At 47.2% G+C, this 14,404-nt stretch overlaps 1 protein-coding gene across 3 annotated transcripts; it reads right to left on the bottom strand.

Annotated features, from left to right (window-relative positions):
- Positions 1 to 1,362: 1,362 nt before the first annotated feature.
- On the bottom strand, positions 1,363 to 13,494 carry AQP11 (aquaporin 11). Of its 3 annotated transcripts, XR_009821099.1 has the most exons (5): positions 13,253 to 13,494; positions 12,486 to 13,141; positions 7,377 to 7,493; positions 2,316 to 2,903; positions 1,363 to 1,540 (listed from the first exon to the last, which is right to left on the bottom strand). XR_009821099.1 is itself a non-coding variant. In XM_062020339.1 (4 exons), the coding sequence occupies exons 2-4, from the start codon at positions 13,078 to 13,080 to the stop codon at positions 2,851 to 2,853; spliced, it is 765 nt and encodes a 254-aa protein (XP_061876323.1). In that variant the 5' UTR covers positions 13,081 to 13,141; positions 13,253 to 13,494; the 3' UTR covers positions 1,363 to 2,850. The 3 variants fall into 3 exon arrangements, 2 of the variants coding, with proteins under 2 accessions (XP_061876323.1, XP_061876324.1); XM_062020339.1 differs by having other exon boundaries at positions 1,363 to 2,903; XM_062020340.1 differs by lacking the exons at positions 1,363 to 1,540; positions 2,316 to 2,903 and adding an exon at positions 3,420 to 3,527.
- Positions 13,495 to 14,404: the final 910 nt, after the last annotated feature.

Here is a 14,404-nt window from a genome sequence, read left to right as displayed (position 1 = left end):
ACACATCTTGGCTGCCTGGAGGCTTGTAGGTCTCTTCTCTCTTCACTCTGATCATGTGTTTTTATGCTTTTTTGGGATTTATTTCTGAGCTCTCACAGTGCAGAGTCCTTGCCCTGAAGAGTTTCACCAAAGAGAAGCTACCTTTAGTAGGCCTACTCACAGTAGCGTAGCAACACTGCTGAACAATACCCCAGCAGATCTAGTTCTTCTCAGTGATACTTGTTAAAAAATTGGTTTAATGACTGAATACAGGGTCATGGATGTAAGACTCATGTTAGGCTCAGCTGGTGGCTGGTCACCAGTGTGCTCCCCAGGGCTCAGTGCTGCGGCCTGTTCTGTTAAACATCTGTATCAATGCTCTGGGTGAGGGGATTGGGGGCACCCTCAGTCAGTTTGCAGATGACACCAAGCTGGGTAAGAGCATAGATTTGCTTGAGGGCAGGAAGGGGCTGCAGAGGACCCTGGGCAGGCTGGAGCCATGGGCCTAGGGCAATGGGATGAGGCTGAACAAGGGCAGGGGCTGGGTCTAGGCAGCTCCAGGCTGGGGCAGAGGGGCTGGGAAGCTGCTGGAGGGAAAGGGCCTGGGGGGGTTGGTGCCAGGGCCTGAACAGGAGGCAGCAGAGTGCCCAGGGGGGCAAGAAGGCCAAGGGCAGCCTGGCTGGGCTCAGCAGTGGGGTCGCAGCAGCCCCAGGGCAGTGCCCGGCCCCTGTGCTGGGCCCTGGGGAGGCCGCAGCTCCAGGGCTGTGTCAGTGCTGGGCCCCTCACTCACTGCCACAGGGACACTGAGGGGCTGCAGCGTGGCCAGAGCCGGGCACAGAGCTGGGGAAGGGGCTGGAGCACAAGGGGCTGGGGAGGGGCTGAGGGAATGGGGGTGTTGAGCCTGGAGGAGGCTGAAGGGAGTCCTTCTTGCTCTATGCAACTCTCTGACAGGAGGTTGAGGCCAGGGGAGTCAATCTCTTATCACAAGTAACAGAACAAGAGGAAATGGTCTCCAGTTGCCCCAAGGGAGGTTGAGATTGGAGCTGAGGCAGAACTGTTTCCCTGAGAGGGTTGTCAGCCCCTGTCCCAGGCTGCCCAGGGAGCTGGGGGCGTGCCCAGCCCTGCAGGGATCCCAAAGCTGTGGAGCTGAGGTGCTGAGTGCCAGGGGTCAGTGATGAGCTCAGCAGTGTGAGGTGAGGGGTTGGACTCGATGATATTAAAGGTCTTTTTAACAACGGAAACAATTCTCTGATTCCATGAGGACATTCGTACAGTTGATTCCATTGTGCAATAGAACCTTAAACCACACCTTGGAAAATCAAACCAAGATTTTATTGCAACAAGTAAGAAATTACATGAAAATATTTACTTCCCAAACTCTTTGCATACAAGGCAGCTGCTGACAGCAGCAGCTGGTTAAGACCTGGTTCATAATTTTAAGATGGGGAAAGACCTGTCTGAATCCCTCCCTTCCTGTTCCATTAGGGCCTGCCAGGTGACCTGGGTAACAAATCGAGGGCCCTACTCTGGAGACCTTTGTAGAACAGCTCTCCTTTCAAACCTAGGAAATACAAAGTGAAAAACTGAATTCAGTCTTAAATCTGAAAACTCCTATTTTGGCATATAAACAATGAAGATGTATCCAGAAGAAACCTCAGGCTAGAGGGTAAACTTCTGAGGTGGTGCCTAGCAGTGGGGCAGGTGTCAGGAGGATGGAGCCAGGCTGTTTCAGTGATGGCCAATGATAGGACAAGGGCAATGGGGACAAGCTGGAACAGAAGAGGTTCCAAAGAAACACAAGGCAGAATTTGTTCCCTGTTGAGGTGAGGGAGCACTGGCAGGGGCTGCCCAGATGGGCTGTGGAGTCTCCTTCTCTGGAGACATTCCAAACTCAACTGGATGAGTGTGCCCTACTCTAGGTGGTGCTGCTCTGGCAGGGGGGTTGCACTGGATGAGCTTTCCAGGTCCCTTCCAGCCCTTGAGAGTCTGTGATACTCCTCAGCCTAGGTGAGAAAGGGCCTGTTTGTGCCAGTTTGTGCACATGACTCGTTTATTCTCCCATACTGCAAATTCATTTATTTCAAGGAAAATGGCTGCCCAGAGTTACACACAATCAAGGACAAATGAAGTTCCATGACACATCCCAATACACTCTATTTTACTATGTGAAGAGGCAGCAGAATCCTCAGAGCAATTAGAGTGGAAAGTTTTTGCTTAAAATACCTTTTTATGTGTGTGTGGAGAGAATTTTATGGTACTTTATTACTGCTTTTTCCAACCAAGATAAACAGTCAACGGACTAGAGCAGGAGGGGATGTGGCAGATGGGTTACTTACCTGCACTCAGGCATTATTAAAACAATGCTGCTCCTACAGACTTAATTTTGGTGTAAGGTACCTCTAGAGTAGAGCTGTGGAGACTCTTGGAGGGAAGAGGGCAGCGTTTCTTCCTCTGACAGACAGATATGGCAAGGAGACATAGGATGAGGTCATTATAGGAGTAGAATCTTCAGCTCCTTATTTTTGCAGGTGCCTTCTATGGCAAGAAATCCAGTAAAATCAAAGCTTGAAAGGACTGGGTAGTTAAAATCTTTGCATGGTGATTAATAAAGGTCAGCAACTGGCACTTGTGGCTAAAGTGACAAAGTTTCACTCTCTCAGCAGTCCTTCCCCTTAGTATGGCTGAACTGGAGAGGATCGATTCTCAAAGTACTGTTACAGACTAAGGATTTGAAAACAGTTTGAGTCAAGTATTTCAAATGTGACATCTGAAAATACAACTGAAACGTGCTGTGGAAGTTGATGTTTTCGTCTGCAGACGTTGGAAGTGGGTTTTGTTGTGTAGCACTGCTCAGCTTCAGCATGTGATGCCTCAGGATAGCTGAGGAAGGATTTCATCCCATATAAAAGCCACAAGTATTGCACCTGAAAAGAGGAATTGCAGGAAGGACATTAATTTAAATGTATCTGAGAGACACAGTACTGCTGCTGAAAGTAAACATGGTGTTCAAGCACTTGAGTGTCTAACATGAAATGCAGCAGGGACTGCAGAACAATGGCATCTTCTGTTGAAAGGGCTAGAGGCAGTCAGACCTTCATTTCAGGAGGCAACCAAGCTGGCTGAGCATGGGTTGCCCTCCTTGTGTCTGTGCTGCCTGTTCCTCACCGCTTTTGCAGTTGGTTGCATGGTTGGAAATGGATTCCAAGACTAGGTCACCATCTTCCCAGTGACTGAGGTGAGACCAGCTAGCTTCTAATTCCCTGGCTGCTCTTCCTCCTCCTCTTCCTTACAAGCAGGCATAATATTAGCACATTTCCAAATATTAGGAACCTCCTCCACTGTTGCAACTTGTCAGAAATGATGGACAACAATAACATCAGCCAACTCTACCTGCAGTTTTAGGTGAATCCCAGCAGAGCCAATGGATTTGCATTCCTCGAGCTGCTCTATGTTGTTCCTATCCTCTTGCTCCCTCACTATTTATTGTCTCCTTTCCAAAACCTTCCTGTTTTACACTGAGGTCTGGGAGCAAGTTTTGCTTGGGAAGGCTGAGGGTGGAAAAAAAAAAAAGGAAGACATGAAATACCTCAGACTTTTCTGTGAGTAGTGTGTTTGTAACTCTCTTGTGTCCCTAGTCTTGGTTCCAGCTCAGTCTTAGATCCAGCTTTGACCTTCCTGATTTTGCTTCCAAGTGCCTGTGCAAAGCTTTGCTCCTCCTTTGCTGCCTGTCCCACTTTTGTCTTTTGTTCCTAGGGAAGCTCCTTGCCTAGCCATCAGGGCAAGGCTTTCTGTCAAAAATCCCAGTCTAACTACCTGACAGATTGTCCCTGCACATCGAGATGTGGTACTCAGCCCTCAGCAAGCTTCTGGTGAAGCATCACCGGTCCGTGGGATACTTGTCCCGTTTGTGGCAGCTTCCAAGGGCATTGCTGACCTAAACAAGCAGAACTTTGTTCTCCTGCAGTCCAAAGTCTCAACAGCTCTGCTGTTTACCTTCCCAGTGTTCCTCTGGACCCTTGACCCTTGGGAGGCCAGGCAGCTATATTCAGCTCTTCTCTGTAAGCAAGTCAAGTACAGGATTACTACTCCTGGGCCTTTTAGTATTTGATTTGGACTTGATTTGTGACAGTTCTCTAGGAGCTTCCTGGACTGCATTCGCTCACTGCAGGAGAGTTTTGCTCTGTCAGATGATGTCTGCAGAGCTGAAAACCCCTAGGAAGAGCAGGGTCTGGGCACAGTCTGCTAGTTGTTTGCTGAGACCCTCCTTTGTACCAGGTCCCTGAGATGCTGATCGTTTTGCTGCACCTGGACTTGCAATTCTTGTTTCTCTCCTAAGCTCCATGTTTAAGGGTTCTGCACTTGGTGGGAATCTCTCAGTACCTGCTCGTCAGAGCAGAAAGGTGAAAGTTTCACCTGTATCCTTCACCCTCACTTACCTCCTCCAGTTATGTCTATTGCCAAGTGACTTTTGGGGCACTTATTTTCTATCCTGTTGGTAAAAAAAAAGTTACCTTCTCAGGAACAGCATTAGTCTTCCTAGAGCAGTGAGCCTTGATTCTGTTTTTATAGCACTAGAAACCTATCAGGATGCAAAGCTGGCCCAGGAAAAAGCATCTTTATTGCATTCATGTCCACTATCTTGTCACCAGCTCTTGTTTCATAGCTGACATCTCCCTGGTATGGAGGGAGAGGCCCCATCGTTGCTGATGGTACCAATCACGCCTGGACAACTGCTGGGAATTCCTTTGGCAGTAAAACAGAAACTGGCTTTGTTCCACTGCTGCTTACTGTTTGTGTGCTCACAGTGCAGAACTCAGGCCTAAATCATAAGCACTTGTTGGCATCTCTGTCTCTGGAACGAGCTTTAGTGCTGCTGGAGAATCACATTCACCAAAATGTCAGGGAAGTCATTTTGTTCTACGTGTCCTTTCTAGGAAATTGTTTGAAAGTTGATAGTTAAGAACTCAGAGCTGGGTCAGGGTACCTGTTAAATACCAAGTGGGCTCAGTCTCCTCCTCATGGGTATTTGCTATGGCCAGAAATGAAACGATACTGCACTTTGCACAGGCAATTTGAAGTCTGAGGGTATGCTACTCCATAGTTCTGCATGGTGGTAGTTACTACAGCAGATCACCAAAAAGATCAACACCAACTAAAAGAATTCTCAGAAGTTAAGAACAAAGTCATTTAGTTACCTCAGATGCTGATGCTGGGAAAAGTGAGAGCTCAAATGAGCATATCCCTGTGTCTCTGACAGCTTCTGAAACAGTATTTCTGCTGACACATGGAATCTGAAAGCAACTTTTCCAACTGAATTTAAAATATCCCATCTCTCATCATCTCCTTTTATGATTCTGCTTTCCACAAGAGTTTTATTGTCATCAGAACAAGTCACTTCCCCAGATGCCTCATCACTGAGTCCAGTTTTAGAAGCAAAAAGTGTATTCCTGTTCCATTTTCTATTTGCAAAAACTGTCAGGAAAAGAATAACTTCCTGTTAAGATTTGCAGATCTGCCCTCCTGTATTCATCAATTCAGCTTCAAATGTAACTCCCTCTGTCATTCCACCTCAGTTACATTTGTGTACAGCTCTTGGTTTATAAGGACTACATGTATCCATGAAGCCTTCTAAATTCCTTAGGTCGTGGTTCCCTTTGAAGTAACAGCTGCTGCTTTTCTCACTCAAACCAAAATCACCTGAAGGCTTTCAGTTCTGCAGGATGCTAAATAAGCAGAATGGTGTTTCAGAATGCTTCTTTTTCCCTTAGATCAGTTGCCCAGACATTAAATCCCAAGTACTGGCAAATCTGGTTATCAGGTTGAAATCAGTGAATACACCAGACAGCTAAGCTTGAATCCCAGGGAATATCAATGATATCCCATCAGCTTTGCCTGAGACGTGTCATTAGCTGTGAACTGGACCAGTGCATGGGCTTTTATCAAGCTTAGTCCATTGTTCAGTCATGCTGTTTGGATACCTAGTTTAACAAAACTGTGTTACAATGGATTTTACTGTCTCTGAATTTAGTTTTAGACTGACTGAATTTAGTTCCTTCTCCATTTTGCACTGAGTGAGAGAACATGCCCAGCCATGAACACCATCAACAAAAAGAAGTCATTTGTTACAACTGGAGCCCTCTGAGATGTTTCTCGTGTCTGTGTCTCATGCTGTTGTACCTCCTAATAGGATTAACAGACATGGAAGAACTTGGGATTAACAGCCTCTAAGTAGAAAGCTCAAGATTTGTAGGGCCTAAGTGTAAACAAGCAGCAGCATGGAGTATTACGTGGAGCACTTTCATCTGCATGCAACTGGAAGTTAAAACCAATAGCTTCCAAATTAAAACCTAATTTAATTTAGGGAAAAAAATCCAGTTACTGATATTCCTTATTCTTAAACTAAGAACAGATTGCTTCCAGCAGGGATTGGGGGAGAGGAAATCATAGAATGGGAACTGCCAAGTCTAGACCCCACTGAGATAAAAAAGATTTGATGATTATAATAGCAACATTTGGGAAAGTCTATTTTAAGCACTTGTGCCTAACCTGTGAGTTTGCCTTTTGTCATTACTCCTCCTCACACTCTTGCATGCTGTCACAAAGCAAGACACAAGCTGCATGCCAACATTGTGTGTTTCTCTTTTTATCAGAGACTCACAGAATCATTGAGGTTGGAAAAGACCTTTGAGATTATTAATGTAGCACTACCACAGCCACCACTACACCATGTCCCTGAGTGCCCTGAGGTTTTTAACTTACTCAGGTGCTATTTACTTCCAGGCAGCCTCTTCTCCCTCTCCAAATTCTGCTGGAATCTGAGTGGGCCTTTGGTCAGGGTGAGAATTTGTATCTCGGGCAGGCAGGATTTTAATACTAAGGCAGCTTCAAGAGGATTACCCTCCAGAATAAACAGCTGTTGCTCTACAGGTAACCAGTTAACCCTAACCTAACCACTAACCTTTAGAACTGTGCTGTAGTGGGGTTTTGGTAGGTAAACTCAAAGGACCTGCTCAAAGTATCCCAAAAGGACTTAGACCTTGAAAACGACATCTGACCTAAAGGATTACATAACCTAATACAGTTGTTTCCCAACCAAAACAATAGGTATTATTTTGTGACTCCAGCTGGTGTTTGAATCTCAGTATTAGATGTTGGATTTACAAAAGAGAGTGTTACAGGTGCTCTGCATCGAGCATTAAACAAGTTTTAAGTCTGAAGCTTACCTTTGCAACACAAACTGATGATTCTGAATGCCTTCTACACAGAAGTTACAACTGCCTGCTTTGTGGATTTTATTTAAAGCAGAAAATGAGCAGCCTATCAAATACAGAACAGCCAGTTTTGGAACCATGTACTAAATAACACTGTCTCACATACATGAAGTATTAAGAACTTACCTAAGGATGGTGCTAGCCAATACACTAGGGAATAGCTCAAAAATCTGTCATAGAAACAATTTGCATGTAATGAAAAAGCCAGTGCTGGGTTAAATATTGCTCCTGTGAGGTTTCCACCTGCAATAAAATGCAAACAGGATGAAATCAAAGAACCTTTTAAAATACTTATTTAAAATTCATACAGACAATACTGCAAGAAACATACAGCCCTGCAAGGAAACGAAGTAGCAGAAACCATTTCAAAAGAGAAACCTTTCTGAAGCTTTTACCTGATGTTGTGATCAACAGTTTTCTAAAATGCTTTAAGCTGTGGGCTATAACTTCCTTTATCTCCTTCTAGCAAACATTCTCTGCAGAGATGGGTTTGGCTAAAGCTGAGTGTTCCCATTGATAAAAGGAGAAGCTCTTTTACTAACAGCCTGGATCACGCTTTTAGAGACAGAAATTACATGAATATTAGTAAACAGATCCTGAGCTTTCCTTACATCCCCATGCCACACAGCACACATAGGCTGCCAAGCACTGTCCTTGCTAAGAGGACCCCTCCACTTTCTGATTAGAACACTACTATTATCCTATGGAAATGACGGGGGAAAAGCCTTCTGTCAGTTGTTTGAAGAAAACAAACATCACTGTGTTGAAAAAGGAAGCTTAAAGAAGCCCGAACATCTTTCCTTGCCTCTGACTTCAGATGTTTAGATAGTGACAGGACAAGGGGTGATGGGATGAAGCTGGAACACAAAAAGTTCCACTTAAACATAAGAAAAAACTATTTCAGTGTGAGGTGAGGGAGCCCTGACCCAGGCTGCCCAGGGAGGGTGTGGAGGCTCCTTCCTTGGAGGTATTCAAGACTCGCCTGGATGTGTTCCTATGCAACCTGGTCAGGTTGGACTAGATGATCTCTAAAGGTCCCTTCCAGCCCCTACCATTCTATGATTCTATGTTGATGAAGTTGCCTGAACGTTCTCTATATAACCAGATCCACACATGATGGTGTGGGGACTAAACTTTAATTGCACTGCAGATGAACCTGGAGGTCAGTGGTCTTAATTCTGACCTGAGCCTCTCACTTCAGTCCTGCAGAACAAGCATTACTCATAGCAGAATTATCTGTGTTTCTGCACTATAAGTTACTGCCTCATGTCACTTTTAGTTGATTGCCATAAAATATGACATAAATGTCTATTTAGTTTCTTAAAGCTTATTCTTGCTTTTCTCAAATACAGGGCAGGATGAGCTTTGAACTTACCCTTTGTACAAACACCATGCTGCTGGAATCCTCATTTGCTACGAGCATACAATCATCTACCCAAAGTTCTAGTACGGTCTTTGTCATTCTCCTCTTCCACATTTCTCTTCCTATATTCTCCTTATTAGTTCTTTTACTGTTGTGGCAGTTTGGGAAAGTTTAAATCATTGTTGACCTACTCAGCTCATTCTGGCTTCACACTTGTTCTCAACGGGATCTCAGATTTGCAGCGCAGTGTGTTTTTCTGCACGCTGACACATTATTAACAACCTCCCCTGTTGCCAGGGAGGCCATCTACAAGAATTTACTTTTCATTAATCTGTTTATGAATTCACTTCTGCTTCTGCTTTTATATCCACAAGCATACATTGAAGGGCAGAATTGCACTCTCAGGATGTAGCTGCTGTTTCTGAACGTTAAACAGTAGACAGGAGCTTTAATTGCTGTTTTTCTTTACTAATAATTACTGGACTATCAATCCTAGACTAGGACCATTAGTATAATCTTAGTTAAAAAGAATGATTAACATCTCAGTCCATGTGCCAGAAAAGAGAAGTGGTTTTATGACAAAAATGTGCAACATCTTTCACAGAATCCCAGAATGGTCGGGGTTGGAAGGGTAGTCCAGAGACCATTTAGCCCAGCCCCCTGCTAAAGCAGGTTTCCCTTAATCTCTGATGTTCTAGTCCACAATTGCTAAGAGAAACCCCAAATTAGGAAGAAACTTGGAATTAAAAATATGTAGGTTATTTTTACCTTGGTGTGTGTAAGACCAAATATTTGTAAGGATGAAAAAAACCCAGAATAAAAACTGAAGCAACAGTTTGTGCTTTGACAGTACTGTATAATCTGATGTTCTTTGTTGGATGAAGCTGTGTGGCACACCTGGGTACCTTTTATGGGGTACACACAACAGTGACCTATCAACAGTCATTTTTTTCTAACAATTTCCCTGAGTCAACCATGTAAATACAACTGCAGGGGTCTGTATGTGGGTACATTGGATGGCTGTAAGCTGTGGGGAGATGGCCTTCCTTCCAAATTTCACCCAAACCATACTGGAGTAAGAGCTCTCTGTAGTCCCTTTTTAGACAGCAGTCATTCCTCTGACAGGATCCAGCTTTCAAATTCACAGAATGGAAGGAGGTGATGGAGTGGAGCATCTCTCTTGTGATGAAAGGCTGAGGGAGCTGGGGTTCTTCAGCTTGGAGGAGGCTAAAGGGTGACCTCAGTCATGTTACAAATCCATCAAGGGTGGGTGTGAGGAGGATGGAGCCAGGCTGTGCTCAGTGATGGCCAATGGTAGGACAAGGGGCAACGGAGACAAGCTGGAACAGAAGAGGTTCCAAAGAAACACAAGGAAGAACTTGTTCCCTGTTGAGGTGAGGGAGCACTGGAAGGGGCTGCCCAGATGGGCTGTGGAGTCTCCTTCTCTGGAGACATTCCAATCCCAGCTGGATGAGTTCCTGTGTGCCCTGCTCTAGGTGGTGCTGCTCTGGCAGGGGGGTTGCACTGGATGAGCTTTGCAGGTCCCTTCCAATCCTTGAGATTCTGAGACTCTGTGATGATGGGCTACGTATGAGGTGTATTTTCTAATGTTTCCAGTTCATTCACAACAACAAAAACACAGGTCCTGAAGACCTTTTGTCAGTGTAATGCACCTTTCTGCCTTTTTACCTACAACACTGTACCTGCCAGATTAAAGTCTGCTAAACCATTACTCATATAATACTCTAAACTCTTTGATATTTTTGCAGGGAAAAGGAAGAACATTCTCAGTTGCCTAAATTAGCATTGCTTTCTCTAAATTTGTGCTGGTTGTCTAGCCCTTTGGTGCTGGGTGAACAAGCAAGATCCATTCCTCTTAAAGGAGCACTTGAGTTCCTTTTAAACAGCTAACGAAGAGGTGCAGATGATTTCCTGAGAAGGATTCAGCCCAGCTAAGTTAAGCATCTGTCTGTCTTCAAAGTCTGTAGACAGGAACTTAGCCTGCTGGAGGCCACTGGCCATTACACCTGATTTAGCAGCGACTCTTCCTACAGCATGAAGCACTGTCTCTCAGTCTGGAGGTGAAGCAGACATGGTGAGGGCTACACCATGAGACCCATGGGATATACTGTGAGCCACATATATGCACCAGATACAGGTTGTAGCCACCCAGCAGGCCCTTTGCTGTCGCCACAGCTACTTGGTGAGCTGTTGGGAGGCTGTGCCAAGCAGGAAGAGGGGTCCTGGTCAGCAGCCCTCAAAACAGAGGAGGCAGGAGAATGGAGGATATTCTGGGGAATGTTTGTGTGTAGGTGTGGGCAGAGGGCAAGAAAGGTTTGAGAAACTCTAATGAGTCCTTCATGGACACACCTAACCTCCCACTGAAAGAGATCTGTGACAGCACGAGCATGTAACAACATCACTGAAAGAAATTAATAGCATCAGCCTACTCCCACGCTTGTATAACAACCCAATGATAGGAATCTGGGGATTTTCATCATCCTTGACTTCAAGAGGCTTTAATCCACACCTTAGGGAGTACACAGTCAGCACTGGGCTCATGGCTGCTGCAGGGGCAAGACAGCACTTTCACCTTGCCCTTTGAACCTGAGCATACCTCAAAGCATGCAAAGCTTAGGAAGCAAAGAATTAGATTTTGCAGTAACTAGAGGATAAAACTAGATTCAGGATCTGCTCCCCTTCTGAATGCATAGATGTATTTAGAGTTGATTCTAGATAAAAACAAAACCACACAGGTGGCACAGGGTGTTCTGCACAGATACAGACACACTGTGCATGTGAAGAGAGGTCTGGGCACAGGTGTTTCCTAGAAGTACGCACAGATTGATTGCACTGGAGAGTTGTGACAAGTCCAAGTTTATGACAAGGAAGGAGACTTGGTATGGAGCCTTCTCCTGCTAGAAAAAGCTCTGAGGCCAGCCTGGCCAACAGCACTGGGCACAAATTCTTCGTGTGAGCTTAGCAACGACAAGGGCCACGTGACAGGTATTATTTTCTGTAACTGTTTTGCTAAGCAGGAAAAGTATGTTAAGAACCAGGAATTCAACTTTCCATGCTTGTAGAAAAAGGTGGGGGATAATCTTTGGCTACACTTTTCCTGAGCAATTTGGAAATATATTTAATGTGCTAAAATACACAGACACCTCTGCCTTCAAAACTTCATTTCAGAAAGTAGTTCAGATTGCTAAGTTAGTGCTCAGAATTCTCCATGGGCTTCTTTTAATCTTTCAGGTATCAGCTAATTTCAGCTAAACATAATGAATAAAGGTTTTTTCATTAATATGTCTGAAAATTCACCAGGACTTTCTTCTGCTCTATGTGCCATTATGTTAGATAGCATCACACAGGTGAGCTTTTCAGACAGGATGTTAGTGAGGTCCCAGGTAAGACAGTGACACCCCCTCCCCATAAACAGATGTGACCATTTCCTAGATGACTTTTTCTGTGGTGGGGGCTACAGCCCAAGGCCACACTTGAGCTACAGCACACGCCAGGATGCAACAGACATTTCTTCATTTATTCTACAAATAGCCATTCCTGCTTCTGATTTAAGGATTTAACGTGGTTAAACACACTGCAGTGATATGAATTATGCATTATTTAAGTGTAGAATTTTCGTGTTACCAGCCTGTACCGTGCTGTTGCACAATCAGCATTTCCCCTCCTGCTGCAGACAGTGCTGCTCTCTCGCAATGCCACTTAGAAATCAGAGCACGCTGCATAAAATCTCTCACGCTGGATTACGAAACGATCCTTCACTAAGGTGTTTTAACACTGTTCTGTGAAACTCTCAACCATTCTGTTACAACTCGATTGCAGAAACAGAGGAATAAAAGAAAACCCAGACTAACCTGCATACACGAGCATGGTAATGAGAAGAGCAACCAAATGGACTCTGTACTTGGGATTAACACTTTCCATTCGCAGGATGGCCAGCTGGAACACGACAGAAAAGAGCAGTTCAATGCAGAACGCCTGCATCTCTGTAGTCTGAATGGGATTGCTGCAGCCCTCTGAGAGCGCTCCATAATGTGGTTCTGCCAGCTCCAGGCTCCAGATAAAGCGCATAAACACCCTGGCAAGCAGAGCAGCAACGCACTGAGCGGCGATCTTGAGTCCACTCATCTCGGCCAATATCCCACCAGCCCGCTTCGGCTGAAAGATCCCACAGGGATTGCATGTGCTGCCAGTCAGAGTCAAGCCATGCAGGACGGTGAAGCCGTAGGTGAGGGTCAGGGCGGTGTGCGGATTGGGCTCCACGTTGCCCAGCAGGCAGAGCTCGTTAGTGCAGGCGCAAATCTGGAAGGTGCTAAACATCTCCAAGAGGAAAGTGCAAAGGCGCCGGTGGAAGCGCAGGCGGCGGCGGGCGAACCTCCTGCACAGCCCCACTGCTGCCACGATGCCGGCCATCAGCAGGAGCGAGGTCCCAACCCCACCGACAGCCATGGTGGGAGCTTCACAGGACGAGGGGCTCGAGGAGAGAGTTCACCTGGTCCAGCCCCACCACCTATGGCGAGAAAGAAAGCGGGAGAAGGAGGGAAAATGACCACTCCTGTCCCTTGGAGGCAGGAGCCAGCTTCTGTCCCCACCTGCCCGCAGCCTGCGAGACGTGACTCACCCTCCGCTGGCCGGGGAGCACAGGGCAGGGGAGCCCAGCCTGACAGGGCGAAGGCAGGGGGATCCCTCTGCCCTCCAGGGAAGGGGTTAGGAGCAAAGTCTCGCTCTGCGCTGGAGAAGAGGCACGGGGACGAGGGGGGAAGAGGTGAGGGCGACTCTGCCTCCCCTCAGCCCCTCCGCAGCGTGGGAGAAAGGCCGCAGTCGCCCACTCCCACCCACGGGAGGACGGGAGGCGAACCGGCTTCTCAGGCCGCCGAGAGCAAGTAACCGAGCTCCGCGCCCGCGGCGGGGTGAGGTGAGGTGGTGCCCGACCTCCCCCCGCTCCTGCTCCTCCTCCCGCCTCAGCCGGCAGCGCGCCGGGGCTGCGGGGCCGCGCATGCGCGCGCTGCCCGGCGCGGGGCGGCGGGAGCGAGGCGCTGAGGCGCTGGGGCGAGGGGCGGCACCGGCCCGTCATCCCGGGCCGAAACCCGAGCGGCTTTTGCCGGCCAAGCCGCTGTTGCCAGCCAGGCTGCAGGCTTTGAGCGCGGCTTCCCGCGTTCTTGGGACGCTTGTGCGAGGGGCGGGCGTGTGGGCTGACTCGGGCTCGCACGGGGACGGGCGCTGGACGGAGCGGCAGGAGGAGGCAGGTGGGGGATTCCTGGGCTGCCTCAGGGGGAGGGACGCTAAAAATAGTCATCGTCCTCATAACTGCGACAAGGGGTGACGTTAGCTTTGGTAGCAGGCCCCAAACGGCCCCGGGACGGGCCTGAAAACTAGGCACGGCTTTATTTAGGGTGTTTTTTGGTGCCTGTTAGCCGAGAGCGGTGAGCCCGGTGTGAGGTAACAGGCCGGGGCTGAGCTTTCCTTCAGGCTGTACCTGCCACCTTCTGTGCAGTCGGTGTCTGGGAAAGGCTGCGACTGGCACTGCGAGTGTTTTGCAGGGGGAAAGAGAGAGAAATGCGTGGGCTTTGAGCCACAGCAGTGTTTGTGCCATATGTCCTTTGACGTGCCACTTCAGTTCTGGCCCCGTGGAAAGATTAAATGCATTTTTGTGGCTCTTTTGAGCCCTTCTGGCACCGGTGCTGCATTTTAAGAGTGCCAAAATCCCGAGTTTGTGAGAACTGGAGTGCTGCCGGCTGTGGTTACCACCTTGCTGCAGTGAATTGCACCTGCA

Source organism: Colius striatus, chromosome 1, assembly GCF_028858725.1.
Source record: "Colius striatus isolate bColStr4 chromosome 1, bColStr4.1.hap1, whole genome shotgun sequence".
In the NCBI taxonomy this organism is placed as follows: domain Eukaryota; kingdom Metazoa; phylum Chordata; class Aves; order Coliiformes; family Coliidae; genus Colius; species Colius striatus.
Note: the sequence above shows the minus strand (reverse complement) of the source record. Positions and strands in the feature narration are given on the sequence as shown.